Genomic DNA, 18,623 nt, shown 5'->3' with positions numbered 1-18,623 from the left:
TTTCAAGTTTTGCTTTAACCATCGTAAAAGTAAAAATGTTCTTGGCATGAGCAAATTTAAGGCCTGAAACAGCTCATTTTAAAATGCTGTGACATATGTCACAGTTGGACATTACAGAACTACTTTTTTTTACCATGTGATGCCATGCTCAAAGAGTACAACGCCCACAGTGCTGTTCAGAGGCCATACATTGGTTCTGTTCCTTAATTGAGGGGGCGTGGCCAGCAGCACGTGGCCCTTCCCAATTTTTAAATCAAGGCACAGAAACCTGTACATGCTTTTTAAAACATATGATTCACCTCTGAAAACTTACAGTTTGGAAATTAGATGGATGGATTTGATTGGAAGGTACATTTAAAGTGTTTGGGGATTCTTCCAAAACCCAAACATAAAGGGATTTGATTGTTTACGCAATCATGAGATAATATTTAAAGCGAACCCACGAGGATTTCTTTATCAGCTTGATGACGTCATATGAGGTTAAACACACTTTTTATTCACAAGTAAAAATGTTGATCGGCAAAACATTCCAAACACAAACTCTGCTTTCTGTTCTGGCAGCAAGCTGTTGCGTGTGCGGGCCCGGTGCCCGCACACGTGGGCCTGCAGGAGGTTCTCCTCCTCCGGCGGGTTTACGTCCCTCCTGTGGAGGAGGAGGAAGGAGGAGGAAGGAGGCGGGCGGCGTGGATTTAAGCGCAAAGCGCGTGGAGGAGATGGAGCGGCTATGTGTCACATGCCTCGGCGGGGAAAATGTCCTCGTAGGCGGGCGGAAGCTCGGCGGGCAGCGGGAAGGAGAAGGGGAAGCAGTGGTTGAGCTCCGGGTCCGAGGAGGAGTAACCCGGCAGCTCCACACACGGGTGTCCTCCGCACTGCACCTCGGCGCCCGCCTCGTCATCAAAGACGTTAAAAACACCCAAGTTGATGTAGGACACCGGCTGGAAGTCGGCGGAGGCGCAGTCCCGCTCCTCGCCGAGGATGATGGCCCCTGCGCTCCTCCTCTCAGACACTCGACTCCGCGGGAGCTGCGCCGCTTTGTACCGTTTGATGACCAGCAGGTTGATGAGCCCCAACACGCACTCCAGCGTGCTGAGCACCGACGACAGGACCAGACTCCGCTGGTACTCCCGCAGCTGCGCGCACGCGCGGCTCCTGTGCGCGGAGTGGAAGCAGTAGTGGGAGTATTTCCTCTCCACCACGGACGCCGTGTCTCCGTCCACCACGGCGCCGGAGAAGGCGGTGAGGACTCCCAGCAAGAAGACCACGACCCCGAGGAGGAGCAGGTTCCTGCAGCCGGGTCTCCCCGCGCAGCAGAGGAGCGCGGAGCCCAGCAGGAGCTGACCCGCTCCCACAAGGAGCCCCGAGTAGAAGGCTCCGGCCGCGGCGCTGAGGCGGAACTGCGCTTTGACCGAGGAGCCCACGGACACGCATCGTAATCCGACCACAAGTTCGCTCAGGGCGCACACGAAGAGGAGGGAGCTGGACACGAAGGCGCACAGTCCTTTCCCACTCAACTTCATGATATTCCACCTCTGCCGTGGTCCAAACCTGTTCTCCTTCCTTCTTCATCCTCCTGCGTCCTCTTCGGCTCCTCTGGAAGCGCTCATCTGCCGCCGACTCCTCCGGCTCACAGCCGCCGCTCCTCTCCGCTGTGGCGTTTCCTCATCTCCGCAGATTTACGGGAAGAAGAAGTGAATAATTAATGCCGGTGATTTCTTATCGATCATCCATATTGATCACTTCCCCACTGGCCGTACAGACGCGCAGCCTGAAGGTTTGTGAGGAGGAAAAAAAAAGTTTTCGGTCCTCCGGCGATCTGCAGCCCGTCAGGACGCGCGGCGGAATGAGGAGTCAGAAGAGGAGGAGGAGGAGGTGCACAGTTAACCCTGTAGGTCCCTCCTCAGACACTCCCACAGGAGTCCACGGTCACGGTGATCTCAACACGTGGGTGTTCCCACAAACAAAACACACAGTGACACAAAAGGCAGGGTTTGTTTCAAATCAGGTTTTTTTTCTGCGAATATTTTATAAAAACACACATATATAAAAAAAAACATCTAGAGTTTGGAAAAGTCTGCAAAATGAAAGATTCCACCTCCTCCATGTTAATGATTTCTACTGAAAGACATGGTTATTACATCAGTATTAAGCATGGTTATTACATCAGTGTTAAAACACACACATGGTTATTACATCAGTATTAAGCATGGTTATTACATCAGTGTTAAAACACACACATGGTTATTACATCAGTGTTAAAACACACACATGGTTATTACATCAGTATTAAGCATGGTTATTACATCAGTGTTAAAACACACACATGATTATTACATCAGTGTTAAAACACACGCATGGTTATTACATCAGTGTTAAAACACATGCATGGTTATTACATTAGTGTTAAATCACACGCATGGCTATTACATCAGTATTAAAACACACGCATGGTTATTACATCAGTGTTAAAACACACACATGGTTATTACATCACTATTAAAACACACGCATGGTTATTACATCACTGTTAAAACACACACATGGCTATTACATCAGTATTAAAACACACGCATGGTTATTACATCAGTGTTAAAACACACACATGGTTATTACATCACTATTAAAACACACGCATGGTTATTACATCACTGTTAAAACACACACATGGTTATTACATCACTGTTAAAACACACGCATGATTATTACATCAGTGTTAAAACAAACTCATGGTTATTAAATCAGTATGACATCACACGCATGGTTATTACATCAGTGTTAAAACAAACGCATGGTTATTAAATCACTATTAAATCACACGCATGGTTATTACATCAGTGTTAAAACAAATGCATGGTTATTAAATCACACCCATGGTAATTACATCAGTACTAAATCACACGCATGGTTATTACATCAGTATTAAAAATCACACGCATGGTTATTACATCAGTATTAAATCACACGCATGGTTATTACATCAGTGTTAAATCACACGCATGGTTATTACATCAGTGTTAAAACACACACATGGTTATTACATCAGTGTTAAAACAAACACATGGTTATTAAATCAGTATGACATCACACGCATGGTTATTACATCAATGTTAAAACAAACACATGGTTATTAAATCAGTCTTAAATCACACGCATGGTTATTACATCATTGTTAAAACAAACGCATGGTTATTACATCAGTATTAAATCACACCCATGGTAATTACATCAGTATTAAATCACACGCATTGTTATTACATCAGTATTAAAATCACATGCATGGTTATTACATCAGTGTTAACACAAACGCATGTTATTAAATCAGTATTAAATCACACGCATGGTTATTAAATCAGTATTAAATCACATGCATGGTTATTACATCAGTGTTAAAACAAACACATGGTTATTAAATCAGTATTAAATTACACACATGGTAATTACATTAGTATTAAATCACACGCATGGTTATTACATCAGTATTAAAATCGCACGCATGATTATTACATCAGTGTTAAAAAACATGCATGGTTATTAAATCAATATTAAATCACACGCATGGTTATTAAATCAGTATTAAAACAAATGCATGGTTATTAAATCAGTATTAAATCACACGCATGGTAATTACATCAGTATTAAATCACACGCATGGTTATTACATCAGTATTAAAATCACACGCATGATTATTACATCAGTGTAAAAACACGCATGGTTATTAAATCAATATTAAATCACATGCATGGTTATTAAATCAGTATTAAATCACATGCATGGTTATTACATCAGTGTTAAAACAAATGCATGGTTATTAAATCAGTATTAAATCACACGCATGGTTATTACATCAGTGTTAAAACACACGCATGGTTATTACATCAGTGTTAAAGTGAAACAGCCAAATGTTCCCCAGGCCAAAGAAATTTCTCTGGAGGAAAACAGTTGGGCAATTTGACCTTCAGGCTTAATAAGCCTGTAATGTTATGGTTTGAGCAGTGAAAAACACTTTTTAACAGTTCCACTTGAACAACCAAATCCCAATTATGAATTAAGAGTATTCCCAATTATGAATTAAAAATATTCACCAGCCTCTGAAATCTTCAACTTCAACTGCAAGGCACGCATCTGCTGCAAGATGGCATCCAATTTGCGTCTGAGTTCAAGAGTCATCGCAGTCTGAGAATGCACTGCCTTGCCAACCTCGTTAATCATGACGGACAAGCGAGGGGCCGTGGTTCTTGATGCCACCGTCTTGCCAGTTTTCCGGTAGATCAAGGCAGCACATAAGCCAAAAAGTACCAGCCCTGCTACCATAACACCAAAAATGAATAAATCCTCGATGTGCTCACCGGAGAAAAGCGCCAAGCATGCCACACATCAGGAACTCCAGGAGTCGAGAACATAGCCCGCAAGATACGTTCCATTTGGGCAGGTAGGATCCCCCGGTCCTGACCTTCTTGTAGAAAAAATGGTGTCAATAGCATTCAGAGACCAGCTGATCAATTCCCTGGTTAATCCAATAGTAGTCCAATACATCCAGAATCCAATATAATTTGAGGAATTCACAGTCTGGTGAAGTGGGGACTTGAAGGTCAAAGCAGAGAACATAGATAAGGGAGAGTGGAGGAGATGCGACCGCCCTCATCGGAGTCCCAAGCTGAAAGTTATTACATTCAGCTTGGGACTCCGAGCCCTGAGCCTCTGTTATTACCTGGTTATTACATCAGTATTAAAACACACACACATGGTTATACACCCATATGTTATTACATCAGAATTACAACACACACCTGGTTATTACATCACTGTTAAAACACACACGGTTATTACATCAGTATTAAAAAACACATGGTTATTACATTAGTATTAAAACACGCATGGTTATTACATCAGTGTTAAAACCCACACCTGGTTATTACATCAATATTAAAACACAAACATGATTATTACATCCGTATTAAAACTCACACCTGGTTATTACATCACTGTTAAAACACACACATTATTACATCAGTATTACAACACACACCTGGTTATTACATCATTATTAAAACACACGCATGGTTATTACATCAGTATTACAACACACACGGTTATTACATCAGTGTTAAAACCCACACCTTTTTATTACATCAGTACTGAATCACAGACCTGGTTATTACATCAGTATGACAACACACACATAGTTATTACATCAGTATTAAGACACACACATGGTTATTACATCAGTATTAAAACACACACATGGTTATTACATCAGTGTTAAAACCCACACCTGGTTATTACATCAGTACTGAATCACAGACCTGGTTATTACATCAGTATTAAAACACACACGGTTATTAGATCTTCGGTTATTACTTCAGTCTGCAGTTCATCTCCACCTTAAAGACACTAACCACACATTTGAGGACAAGGAAGTTCAAATCTTAGCCAGAGAAAAGAAATGGTTTGAGAGAGGAGTGAAGGAGACATTGTATGTGAAACAGTTGAAACCCAGTCTTAACTGGGGAGGGGGTCTGAGACACGCTTTGTCCCCTGTTTACAATGGGGTACTCAGGTCAAAGCAGTTTCGGTCTTTTGTTCACGGTAATGAGTCATTCACGTCATCAGGAGACTCGTCAGAAGAGCCGTCAGTCCCATCGTTAGGAGGGACAGCTGCCCTGTCATTAGGAGGGTGCTAACTAGAGCACAATAGGTGCTAATTAAAGCAATTGTTTAGTCACTAGCTTATACCAGTCTGCCTCTCGGTAGGAGGGGTCTGGTTAGGTTTAAAACTCCAGCTTTTGTGGCTTCCGTTATTCTTCTCTACAAGAGTCAAGACAGAAGTCAGACTACCAGAGGAAGAGTTTTAGCTGAGGAAGCTTCTGCAATTTGAAGCGAAACGTCGTCGTGTCAAGCAACCCAGTCCAGTCGAAGATTCAAGCTGCTCTACCACACACATGGTTATTACATCAGCATTAAAACACACACCTGGTAATTACATCAGTGTTAAAACACACATTGTTATTAAATCAGTATTAAAACACACACATGATTATTACATCAGTATTAAAACACACGTTATTACATCATTATTAAAGCACACACATTATTACATCAGTGTTAAAACACACACGGTTATTACATCAGCATTAAAACACACACCTAGTTATTATATCAGTATTAATTTTCAATTTCAATTTATTTTCATTTATATAGCGCCAAATCACAACCGAGTTGCCTCAAAGCGCTTCACACAGGTAAGGTCTAACCTTACCAACCCCCAGAGCAACAGTGGTAAGGAAAAACTCCCTCTGAGGAAGAAACCTCAAGCAGACCAGACTCAAAGGGGTGACCCTCTGCCTGGGCCATGATACAAACATAAATTACAGAACAATTCACAGAACAATTCACGGATGAATATGCAAGAAATGCTATTGGCGCACAGGACAGGAGGGTCGCGAACACAAACACAACTCCCATCTCTGGATGGAGCTGCACCTTAAACAGAGAGAAAAAACAGAATCAAGCATCAGAAAGACAAGAAATACTGTATAATTTGTCAGCATTAAACAAGAAAAACAGAGAAATACTAAGGTGATCACCGACCACTAGCCCTAAACTTCACTAAAAGACCCCGAATTTAGGTAAAGTTGAGGCCGCGGCACGCTCCAATTACTAATAAAATTAATTAAAAGAGTAAAAAGCGTAAAACAAAACTGTACCAGTATGCTAGCAATATGAAAGGGAAAATAAGTGCATCTTAAGTCTGGACTTTAAAGTCTCCACAGAATCTGACTGTTTTATTGATGCAGGGAGATCATTCCACAGAACAGGGACACGATAAGAGAAAGCTCTGTGACCCGCAGACTTCTTATTCACCTTAGGGACACAAAGTAGTCCTGCACCCTGAGAACGTAAAGCCCGGGCTGGTACGTAAGGTTTAATTAGGTCAGCTAGGTAGGGAGGTGCCAGTCCATGAATAATTTTATAGGTTAGTAGCAGAACCTTAAAATCTGATCTCACTGGGACAGGAAGCCAGTAAAGAGATGCCAAAATGGGTGTAATGTGGTCCAACTTTCTGCTTCGTGTAAAAAGTCTGGCTGCAGCATTTTGAACAAATTGGAGACCCCTAATGCGAGACTGCGGTAAACCAGAAAATAGAACATTGCAGTAGTCCAATCTAGAAGAGATAAATGCATGGATCAGGGTCTCAGCTTCAGCCATAGACAGGATGGGACGAATCTTCGCTATATTTCGCAGGTGGAAGAAAGCAGTCCTAGTAATATTTCTAATGTGGAGGCCAAAGGACAACAAAGGATCAAAAATTACCCCAAGGTTCCTCACTTTGTCAGTGTGATGTATGACACACGAGCCGAGGCTGAGCGTTAACTGGTCAAATTGATGCCGATGTCTCACTGGACCAAGAACCATCATTCCAGTCTTACCAGAGTTTAAAAGTAGGAAGTTTCTAGACATCCAACTTCTCACTGCTGCAAGGCAATCTTCTAAGGATTTTATGTGAATGAGATTACCAGCAGTTATTGGCATGTATAACTGAGTATCATCTGCATAGCAGTGAAAGGTAATCCCAAAACGCCGCAATATGTGCCCAAGGGGTGCTATATAAAGGGAGAAAAGCAGGGGGCCTAAGACAGACCCCTGTGGAACCCCAAATTTCATGTCACTAATTTTAGAGGTAGTGTTACTGTACAAAACACAGTGAGAATGACTGGTCAAGTATGACGTCAGCCATGCAAGGGCACTCCCAGTAATCCCAAAATGATTTTCCAGCCTATCAAGTAGAATATGATGAACCACTGTATCAAATGCAGCACTGAGATCTAACAGCAACAGAACCGTAGTGGTGTCCGAATCCATTGTAAGCAGAAGATCATTCACCACTTTAGTGAGAGCTGTCTCTGTGGAATGATATTTTCTAAAAGCAGACTGCAGTGGCTCAAAGAGATTATTATCAGTAAGATAGTCTACGAGCTGCCGTGACACCACTTTTTCCAGAATTTTAGAGAAAAATTATAGATTTGATATCAGCCGATAGTTTGTCAATACACTAGGGTCAAGATTAGGTTTCTTAAGTAATGGTTTAATCACTGCAGATTTGAAACATTTAGGAACAGATCCAGAAGCTAAAGAAAGATTAAGAATTTCCAGCACAGTCAGCCCAAGAGTGGGCCACAGGTCCTTAAACAGTTTTGTTGGTATAGGATCAAATAAACAGGTTGTGCTTTTTGTTGACATTACGAGTTTTGTCAGCATGCCTAGTGAGATACTGTCAAATTCTGTAAATCTAGGTAATACCTCAGTAGTGGTGCCCACATCAATAGCAGGGCGTAGTGGCTGGATTAAGGCATGCTGGGATATGTTTAACCTGATGTCTTCTATTTTCTTCCCAAAGTAATCCAGGAAATCTTGTGCTGTAAAAGGAGAGCGAACTACAGGTGGTTGTCCATGCAAAAGTGTTGCCACCGTGTCGAACAAGAACTTTGAGTTATGCTTGTTTTTGTTGATCAAATCAGAGTAGTAAGTCCGCTTTGTAGCTAATAATGCATGCTTATAGTCTAAGATAGCATCATGCCACGCAAGGTGAAATACTTCTAATTTTGAACAACACCATTTCCGTTCTAGACCTCTTGCTTTATGCTTGAGGTCACGCAGATAATCACTGAACCAAGGTGACTGTGATTTGGGGGAGCGCGGTTTAAACACAGGTGGTGCAGTCATGTCGAGTGTAGTTTTGAGTACTGAGTTTAAACTATCCACAAGTCTGTCTACTGACTGGGTATTTGTCAAATGTGAAGCTAAGACATCAGGCAGTCTAGCTTCGAGATGCTCAAATGAGTGATATTTGTAACCCCCAGCAGCTAATAAGCTAAACCTAGATTTATAAATAAGAGCAACACCCCCGCCTTGCTTCGCATCACGAGGGACGTGACTAAATGTATGTGCTGGTGGGCAGGCCTCATTTAAGGGGAGGACAGCTGTAGGTTAAGCCAGGTTTCACATAGCCCAATCATATCTAACTGATGATCAATAATTAGATCATTGATCAACAATGATTTTGAGGACAGTGATCTTATGTTAATGAGACCCAGTCTAAGGACCTCAGTGGGGTTGACAGTTGAACTGTTTGGGTTTAGGGGTAGTTCCAGAGTAGCATACGAGGTCTGTGAGAAAAGTATCCAACCTTATTATTTTTTTAAAAACCATATGGATTTGAATCACGTGTGATTACATCAGCCAAGCTTGAACCCTTGTGGGCATGCAAGAGTTTTTTCACGCCTGTCGGTGACGTCATTCGCCTGTGAGCACGCCTTGTGGAAGGAGTGGTCCAGCCCCCTTGTCGGAATTCCTTTGTCTGAGAAGTTGCTGAGAGACTGGCGCTGTGCTTGATCAAAATGTTTTCAAAAACTGTGAGGCACATCCGAGTGGACATCATTCGAGAAGTTCAGCTGGTTTTCGGTGAAAATTTTAACGGCTGATGAGAGATTTTGGATTGTTTCTATCGCTGTAAGGACTTCCCATGGAGCGGGACGTCGCACTGCGCTCCGAGGCGATGTCGTCATCCTGTTTCAGGCTGAAAACCTCCAAATTTAAGCCTCTGTTGACCCAGGACGTCGTGAGAGAACAGAGAACTTTCAGAAGAGGTTGGAATCAGCAGTTTATCCAGACATTCCACTGTTAAAGGACATTTTTTTAATAAAAGACGTGTGGACAGATTGGCGCGTCGGCTCGCAGCCGGCCACAGGAAAAACACCTCCGTTGGAAGCCTTAAGGACAAATTGGAACATGCCCTGCTGTTAAACAATTTCTCAGATACTCACTCAACTGAAAGCCACCAAAAGCCACCTGGATTTTACAAATGGTTATCAACACGGAGGTGTTTTTCCTGTGGCGGCCGCGCCACGCCGGCTGTGAGCCGACGCGCCAATCCGTCCGCACGTCTTTCATTAAAAAAATCTCCTTTAACAGTGGAATGTCCGGATAAACTGCTGATTCCGACCTCTTCTGAAAGTTCTCTGAGGCTTAACAACAGAGGCTTAAATTTGGAGGTTTTCAGCTTGAAACAGGATGACGACGTCACCTCGGAGTGCTGCGCGACATCCCGCTCCATGGGAAGTCCTTACAGTGATAGAAACAATCCAAAATCTCTCATCAGTCGTTAAAATTTACACCAAAAACCATCTGAATTTCTCGAATGATGTCCACTCGGATGTGCCTCACAGTTTTGGAAAAAATTTTGCTCAAGCACAGCGCCAGTCTCTCAGCAACTTCTCAGACAATGAAAATCCGACAAGGGGGCTGGACCACTCCTTCCACAAGGCGTGCTCACAGGTGAATGACGTCACCAACAGGCGTGACAAAACTCTCGCATGCGCACAAGGGTTCAAGCTTGGCTGATGTAATCACACGTGATTCAAATCCATATAGTTTTTAAAAAAAATAAAACTGTCGGTTTCTTTTCTAATAGACCTCGTATATACACTCAACAAAAATATAAACGCAACACTTGGTTTTGCTCCCATTTTGTATGAGATGAACTCAAAGATCTAAAACTTTTTCCACATACACAATATCACCATTTTCCTCAAATATTGTTCACATACCAGTCTAAATCTGTGATAGTGAGCACTTCTCCTTTGCTGAGATAATCCATCCCACCTCACAGGTGTGCCATATCAAGATGCTGATTAGACACCATGATTAGTGCACAGGTGTGCCTTAGACTGTCCACAATAAAAGGCCACTCTGAAAGGTGCAGTTTTGTTTTATTGGGGGGGATACCAGTCAGTATCTGGTGTGACCACCATTTGCCTCATGCAGTGCAACACATCTTCGCATAGAGTTGATCAGGTTGTCAATTGTGGAATGTTGGTCCACTCCTCTTCAATGGCTGTGCGAAGTTGCTGGATATTGGCAGGAACTGGTACACGCTGTCGTATACGCCGGTCCAGAGCATCCCAAACATGCTCAATGGGTGACATGTCCGGTGATTATGCCGGCCATACAAGAACTGGGACATTTTCAGCTTCCAAGAATTGTGTACAGATCCTTGCAACATGGGGCCGTGCATTATCCTGCTGCAACATGAGGTGATGTTCTTGGATGTATGGCACAACAATGGGCCTCAGGATCTCGTCACGGTATCTCTGTGCATTCAAAATGCCATCAATAAAATGCACCTGTGTTCTTCGTCCATAACAGACACCTACCCATACCATAACCCCATCGCCACCATGGGCCACTCGATCCACAACATTGACATCAGAAAACCTCTCACCCACACAATGCCACACACGCTGTCTGCCATCTGCCCTGAACAGTGTGAACCAGGATTCATCCGTGAAGAGAACACCTCTCTACAGGACGCAAATACGCAGACAATCAACAGTATAGTTTAGAATATTTATTTACACTCAAAATAGATGAATCACATTCCTGCTTCAGCTATGCCACCCTGAGGACACTTTAAGAGCAACCCGATCACAAACACACCTGTTGGGAAAGTGTAGGTACACGGACCCACAACAGGGGGCGCAAATGAACGGTCAGTGGAGTAGGTCAAATAACAACACTTTACTGTTGTGAATGTGCACAACCAATACAACAGATTACAACAATGGTCAAAAGTCAATTCACAAAGATGTCGTGTGGGCAGGCTCGAAGATAGGGGACGTCTGTCCAAGGCAGAACCGGAACCACACGATTTCCTCCGCCACCAGACCCCGGGAATACTGGAGCTGCCAAGTCCCGAACTCCCAGGTGGCCACTGCCTCCGCGTGTCAGACCTGGTACTGCTGGCGAGGAACAACAAACAATTAAATGTGGGCGCGTTTGCACCCAGCAATCCACACGGCAGGAAAACTACCTCCACCTCTCGTTGGATAAGGAGTCCACACTAACAATGCACTAGTCACAAGAAATACTGTCAAAACAGTCAGCTGAGGTACGTTACCTTCCAGGTAGAACGATATCTCGGCAAAGAGGTGGAGACGTCGTCCTGCTGATATACTCCTGCCGATCAGATGATTGGTAACAGCTGTTGCAGGTGATGCGTGACAGCTGTCACCCTGGCTGCTCCTGTGAGACGGCTGCGCCCTCTGGTGCCTGGAGCCCGCACTCCAGACAGGGCGCCCTCTGGTGGTGGGCCAACAGTACCTCCTCTTCTGGCGGCCCACACAACAGGACCCCCCCCCCCAACGGGCGCCTCCTGGCGCCCAACCAGGCTTGTCCGGGTGGCGGCGGTAGAAATCGGCCAGGAGGGCCGGGTCCAGGATGAAGCTCCTCTTCACCCAGGAGCGTTCTTCAGGTCCATACCCCTCCCAGTCCACCAAATACTGGAAGCCCCGGCCCATCCTACGGACATCTAAGAGCCGGCGCACAGTCCAAGCCGGCTCGCCATCGATGATCCGGGCAGGAGGTGGTGCCTCACCGGGAGTACAGAGGAGTGAGGTGTGATGGGGCTTGATCCGGGACATGTGGAAAACGGGATGGATCCGCAGTGAGGCCGGAAGCTGAAGCCTCACTGCGGCTGGACTGATGACCTTGATGATCTTGAACGGACTGATATACCGGTCCTGCAGTTTAGGGGAGTCCACTTGAAGGGGTATGTCCTTAGTAGACAACCACACTGCCTGCCCTGGCCGGTACGTAGGGGCCGGGGTCTGCCGACGGTCTGCATGGGCCTTCGTCCTCATCCGGGCCTTCAGCAAGGCAGAACGGGCGGCACGCCACACCCGACGGCACTTCCGTAGGTGGGCCTGGACCGAGGGCACACCGACCTCTCCCTCAACCACCGGAAACAAAGGGGGTTGGTACCCCAGACACACCTCGAAAGGGGAGAGGCCGGTGGCTGGCGACACCTGGCTGTTATGGGCATACTCGATCCAGGCCAGATGGGTACTCCAGGCCGCCGGGTGCGTGGCTGTCACGCAACGCAGGGCCTGCTCCACCTCCTGATTGGCCCGTTCTGCTTGCACGTTGGTCTGGGGATGATACCCGGATGAGAGATTCACCGTGGCCCCCAGTTCCCAGCAGAAGCTCCTCCAGACTTGCAAGGAGAACTGGGGACCGTGATCGGAGACGATGTCTGTTGGGATCCCATGCAACCGGACGACGTGGTGGACCAGGAGGTCCGCTGTCTCCTGGGCCGTCGGGAGCTTCGGGAGGGCCACGAAGTGGGCCGCCTTGGAGAATCGGTCCACTATCGTGAGGATGGTGGTGTTGCCCTGGGACGGCGGGAGGCCCGTGACAAAATCCAGGCCGATGTGGGACCAGGGGCGATGGGGCACGGGCAGCGGCTGGAGCAGTCCCGAAGCCCTGCGATGGTCAGCCTTGCCCCTGGCGCAGGTGGTGCAGGCCTGGATATAATCCCGGACGTCGGCCTCTAGGGACGCCCACCAGAAGCGCTGCCGGACAACTGCCACGGTTCTTCGCACCCCTGGATGACAGGAGAACTTAGAGCCGTGACAGAAGTCCAAGACTGCAGCCCTAGCTTCTGGTGGGACGTAGAGTCTGTTCTTCGGCCCAGTTCCGGGGTCCGGGCTTCATGCCAGGGCCTCCCAGACGGTTCTCTCTACGTCCCAGGTGAGGGTGGCCACGATAGTGGACTCCGGGATGATGGGTTCCGGTGGATCCGACAACTCCACTTTGACTTCATCTTCATGTACCCGGGACAAGGCATCCGATTTCTGGTTCTTGGTCCCGGGACGGTAGGTGATCCGGAAGTCAAAACGGCCGAAGAACAGTGACCAGCGGGCTTGCCTGGGGTTCAGCCGCTTGGCGGTCCTGATATACTCCAGGTTCCGGTGGTCAGTGAAAACCGTGAATGGCACGGACGTTCCCTCCAACAGATGTCTCCACTCTTCAAGAGCCTCTTTCACCGCAAGGAGTTCTCGATTTCCGACGTCATAGTTCCGTTCGGCTGGGGTCAACCTGCGGGAAAAATAGGCACACGGGTGAAGGACCTTATCGGTCTTCCCGCTCTGGGAAAGCACAGCTCCTATCCCTGAGTCCGAGGCGTCCACTTCAACCACTAACTGGCGACTAGGATCGGGCTGCACCAGAACGGGTGCAGACGAGAAGCGCCGTTTCAACTCCTTGAACGCGGCATTGCAACGATCCGACCAGGTGAAGGGGACTTTTGGTGAGGTCAGGGCTGTCAGGGGGCTAACTACCTGACTGTAGCCCTTAATGAACCTCCTGTAGAAATTTGCAAAGCCGAGGAACTGTTGCAGCTTCCTACGGCTAGTGGGTTGGGGCCAGTCTCTCACCGCCGCAACCTTGGCCGGATCAGGAGCGACGGAGTTGGGGGAGATGATAAACCCCAGGAAGGACAAAGAAGTGCGGTGAAACTCGCACTTCTCGCCCTTCACAAACAGCCGGTTCTCCAACAACCGCTGCAGGACCTGACATACATGCCGGACATGAGTCTCAGGATCCGGAGAAAAGATGAGTATATCGTCTAGATATACGAAGACGAATCGGTGCAGGAAATCCCGCAAGACATCATTAACCAATGCTTGGAACGTCGCGGGGGCGTTTGTGAGGCCGAACGGCATGACCAGGTACTCAAAGTGACCTAAGGGGGTGTTAAATGCCGTCTTCCACTCGTCTCCCTTCCGGATCCGAACCAGGTGATACGCATTTCTAAGATCTAGTTTCGTGAATATTTGGGCTCCATGCAGGGGCGTGAACACTGAATCCAACAAGGGCAATGGGTATCGGTTATGAACCATGATTTCGTTCAGCCCCCTGTAATCAATGCATGGACGTAGTCCGCCATCCTTTTTTCCCACAAAAAAGAAACCTGCACCCATCGGGGAAGTGGAATTCCGGATCAACCCGGCAGCTAAAGAGTCCCGGATGTAGGTCTCCATTGATTCGCGCTCAGGTCGTGAGAGGTTGTACAACCTGCTGGACGGGAACTCAACGCCTGGAACCAAATCAATGGCACAATCGTACGGACAGTGGGGGGGAAGGGTGAGCGCCAGATCCTTACTGAACACATCTACAAGGTCATGGTACTCCACCGGCACCGTCCCTAGATTGGGCGGGACTCTGACCTCCTCCTTAGCCTGGGAACCGGGAGGAACCGAGGAACCTAAACATACCCGATGGCAGGTCTCGCTCCACTGAACCACTACCCCGGACGGCCAATCGATCCGGGGATTGTGTTTTAACATCCAGGGGAACCCTAAAATCACACGGGAGGTAGCAGGAGTCACAAAAAACTCGATCTCCTCCCGGTGATTTCCTGGCACTCCAGACAGGGCGCCCTCTGGTGGTGGGCCAGCAGTACCTCCTCTTCTGGCGGCCCACACAACACACACCAGTGTCAACCACGGCAAACCACAGACGGACCAGTGCACCACATTACATCACAGCATTTCAGAGGATTGGGCGACAAAAAGTTTACCTCGGCAGCGTAGGTTTAGGGAAGTGACCAAACAATAAAACAAAAATAAACTAGTTAATCCATCTTTACAAACACTAATTCATACATCAACAAGCTAAAATTTAGACGGACCAACTAGGAAAAAAAAACAAAAACACAACTCTAAGGACAGCAGAAGACAGTGTATCACTGTAAAAAAAGCAAAACATAAATCAATATTTAAACCCCAACTACTTTAATAAAACTAATGCAATAAAACAGATGTACCTGTGTGTCGAATTCCCACACACACACACGTCTCGCTTCTCCTGGCATCTGTTGTTCAGCCAACGCAAAGCGTCGAATTAAATGCAACCCTGCCATAAAACAATAAAAAGATTTACTTCTGCGCTAATAATTTAAACCATAAAACAATTAAAAACTCACCAAACAATTCACTGCATCAGCATGAGACGTGAACCCAGCTAATGCCCTGGCCTCCGACGGAAAAGCTCGCACTTGCCACCCCACTTCCCCTTCTTATAGTAGTCTGTGGGGCAACAGCGACACCCCATGGTTCCATCTGCAACAAATGGTTTGAGAGAGGAGTGAAGGAGGCATTGTATGTGAAACAGTTGAAACCCAGTCTTAACCAGGGAGGGGGTCTGAGACATGCTTTGTCCCCTGTTTACAATGGGGTACTCAGGTCAAAGCAGTTTCGGTCTTTTGTAATGAGTCATTCACGTCATCAGGAGACTCGTCAGGAGAGCCGTCAGGAGAGGCGTCAGTCCCATCGTTAGGAGGGACAGCTACCCTGTCATTAGGAGTGTGCTAACTAGAGCACAATAGGTGCTAATTAAAACAATTGTTTAGTCACTAAATCAAATCAAATCAAATCAATTTTATTTATATAGCGCCAAATCACAACAAACAGTTGCCCCAAGGCGCTTTATATTGTAAGGCAAAGCCATACAATAATTACGGAAAAACCCCAACGGTCAAAACGACCCCCTGTGAGCAAGCACTTGGCGACAGTGGGAAGGAAAAACTCCCTTTTAACAGGAAGAAACCTCCAGCAGAACCAGGCTCAGGGAGGGGCAGTCTTCTGCTGGGACTGGTTGGGGCTGAGGGAGAGAACCAGGAAAAAGACATGCTGTGGAGGGGAGCAGAGATCAATCACTAATGATTAAATGCAGAGTGGTGCATACAGAGCAAAAAGAGAAAGAAACATTCAGTGCATCATGGGAACCCCCCAGCAGTCTAAGTCTATAGCAGCATAACTAAGGGATGGTTTAGGGTCACCTGATCCAGCCCTAACTATAAGCTTTAGCAAAAAGGAAAGTTTTAAGCCTAATCTTAAAAGTAGAGAGGGTGTCTGTCTCCCTGATCTGAATTGGGAGCTGGTTCCACAGGAGAGGAGCCTGAAAGCTGAAGGCTCTGCCTCCCATTCTACTCTTACAAACCCTAGGAACTACAAGTAAGCCTGCAGTCTGAGAGCGAAGCGCTCTATTGGGGTGATATGGTACTATGAGGTCCATAAGATAAGATGGGACCTGATAATTCAAAACCTTATAAGTAAGAAGAGTCACTAGCTTATAGCAGTCTGCCTCTCGGTAGGAGGGGTCTGGTTAGGTTTAAAACTCCAACTTTTGTGGCTTCTGTTATTCTTCTCTACAAGAGTCAAGACAGAAATCAGACTACCAGAGGAAGAATTTTAGCTGAGGAAGCTTCTGCGATTTGAAGTGAAACGTCGTCGCGTCAAGCAACCCAGTCCAGTCGAAGATTCATTAATTACATCAGCGTTAAAACACACATGGTTATTACATCATTATTAAAGCACACATGTTATTACATCAGTATTAAAACACACACAGTATTAAAGCACACACATGGTTATTACATCAGTATTAAAACACACAGTATTAAAGCACACACATGGTTATTACATCAGTATTAAAACACACTTGATCTCATCTCATCTTCTCACTGCTTCTGTGAACTCTGAGAGCTTCTCCGGCCTCTACTAGTGGTTGGCTTTCACTGCGGTATTGTATCACTTCCTGTTCCGGAGCACAGCGGTGTTTTGCTGTATCTGTTAGCTGTTTAATCTGCGCAGTTAGATTGATCTAGTTAACTAGATAACGATTTGTTTCACAGTGTAATCTTCACGTGCCTTAACTAAAGCACTCCCTCTGCTGAATCACCTCTAAATTATTTACACATTATTCACTTTGTGTGTTTTTAGAAATCCGCTAGCTTAGCGCAGCTACTAGCTCTTAGCCGGTTTAGCATGGCGGCTTCTCCTGTCTCTCCCGCACTTTTCTGCTCTGGGTGTGAAATGTTTAGTTATTCCTCGGCCTCCTTTAGCAGTAATGGTAGTTGTAATAAGTGTAGCTTATTCGTAGCTTTGGAGTCCAGGCTGGGCGAATTGGAGACTCGGCTCCGCACCTTGGAAAATCCTACAGCTAGCCAGGCCCCTGTAGTCGGTGCAGACCAAGGTAGCTTAGCCGCCGTTAGTTTCCCTCCAGCAGATCCCGAGCAGCCGGGAAAGCAGGCCGACTGGGTGACTGTGAGGAGGAAGCGTAGTCCTAAACAGAAGCCCCGTGTACACCGCCAACCCGTTCACATCTCTGTTTTTCCCCACTCGGCGACACACCCGCCGAGGATCAAACTCTGGTTATTGGCGACTCTGTTTTGAGAAATGTGAAGTTAGCGACACCAGCAACCATAGTCAATTGTCTTCCGGGGGCCAGAACAGGCGACATTGAAGGAAATTTGAAACTGATGGCTAAGGATAAGCGTAAATTTGGTAAGATTGTAATTCACGTTGGCAGTAATGACACCCGGTTACGCCAATCGGAGGTCACTAAAATTAACATTGAATCGGTGTGTAACTTTGCAAAAACAATGTCAGACTCTGTAGTTTTCTCTGGGTCCCTCCCTAATCAGAACGGGAGTGACATGTTTAGCCGCATGTTCTCCCTGAATTGCTGGCTGTCTGAGTGGTGTCCAAAAAATGAGGTGGGCTTCATAGATAATTGGCAAAGGTTCTGGGGAAAACCTGGTCTTGTTAGGAGACACGACATCCATCCCACTTTGGATGGAGCAGCTCTCATTTCTAGAAATCTGGCCAATTTTCTTAAATCCTCCAAACCGTGACTATCCAGGGTTGGGACCAGGAAGCAGAGTTGTAGTCTTACACACCTCTCTGCAGCTTCTCTCCCCCTGCCATCCCCTCATTACCCCATCCCC

General features: G+C 46.3%; 1 protein-coding gene across 1 annotated transcript; it reads right to left on the bottom strand.

The window, feature by feature from the left end:
• Positions 1-477: 477 nt before the first annotated feature.
• On the bottom strand, positions 478-1,817 carry LOC117520763 (transmembrane protein 271-like). The gene has a single exon (XM_034182084.1). The coding sequence runs from the start codon at positions 1,515-1,517 to the stop codon at positions 723-725; it is 795 nt and encodes a 264-aa protein (XP_034037975.1). The 5' UTR covers positions 1,518-1,817; the 3' UTR covers positions 478-722.
• Between the last annotated feature and the right edge of the window lie 16,806 nt (positions 1,818-18,623).

The sequence above is a fragment of the Thalassophryne amazonica genome, chromosome 11, assembly GCF_902500255.1.
Source record: "Thalassophryne amazonica chromosome 11, fThaAma1.1, whole genome shotgun sequence".
Classification (NCBI taxonomy): Eukaryota; Metazoa; Chordata; class Actinopteri; order Batrachoidiformes; family Batrachoididae; genus Thalassophryne; species Thalassophryne amazonica.
This window is presented reverse-complemented; position numbering and strand designations above follow the sequence as displayed.

Excerpts from the sequence above, each read along its gene's own strand:
- LOC117520763 (XM_034182084.1), bottom strand. The coding sequence starts at position 1,517 with ATGAAGTTGAGTGGGAAAGGACTGTGCGCCTTCGTGTCCAGCTCCCTC.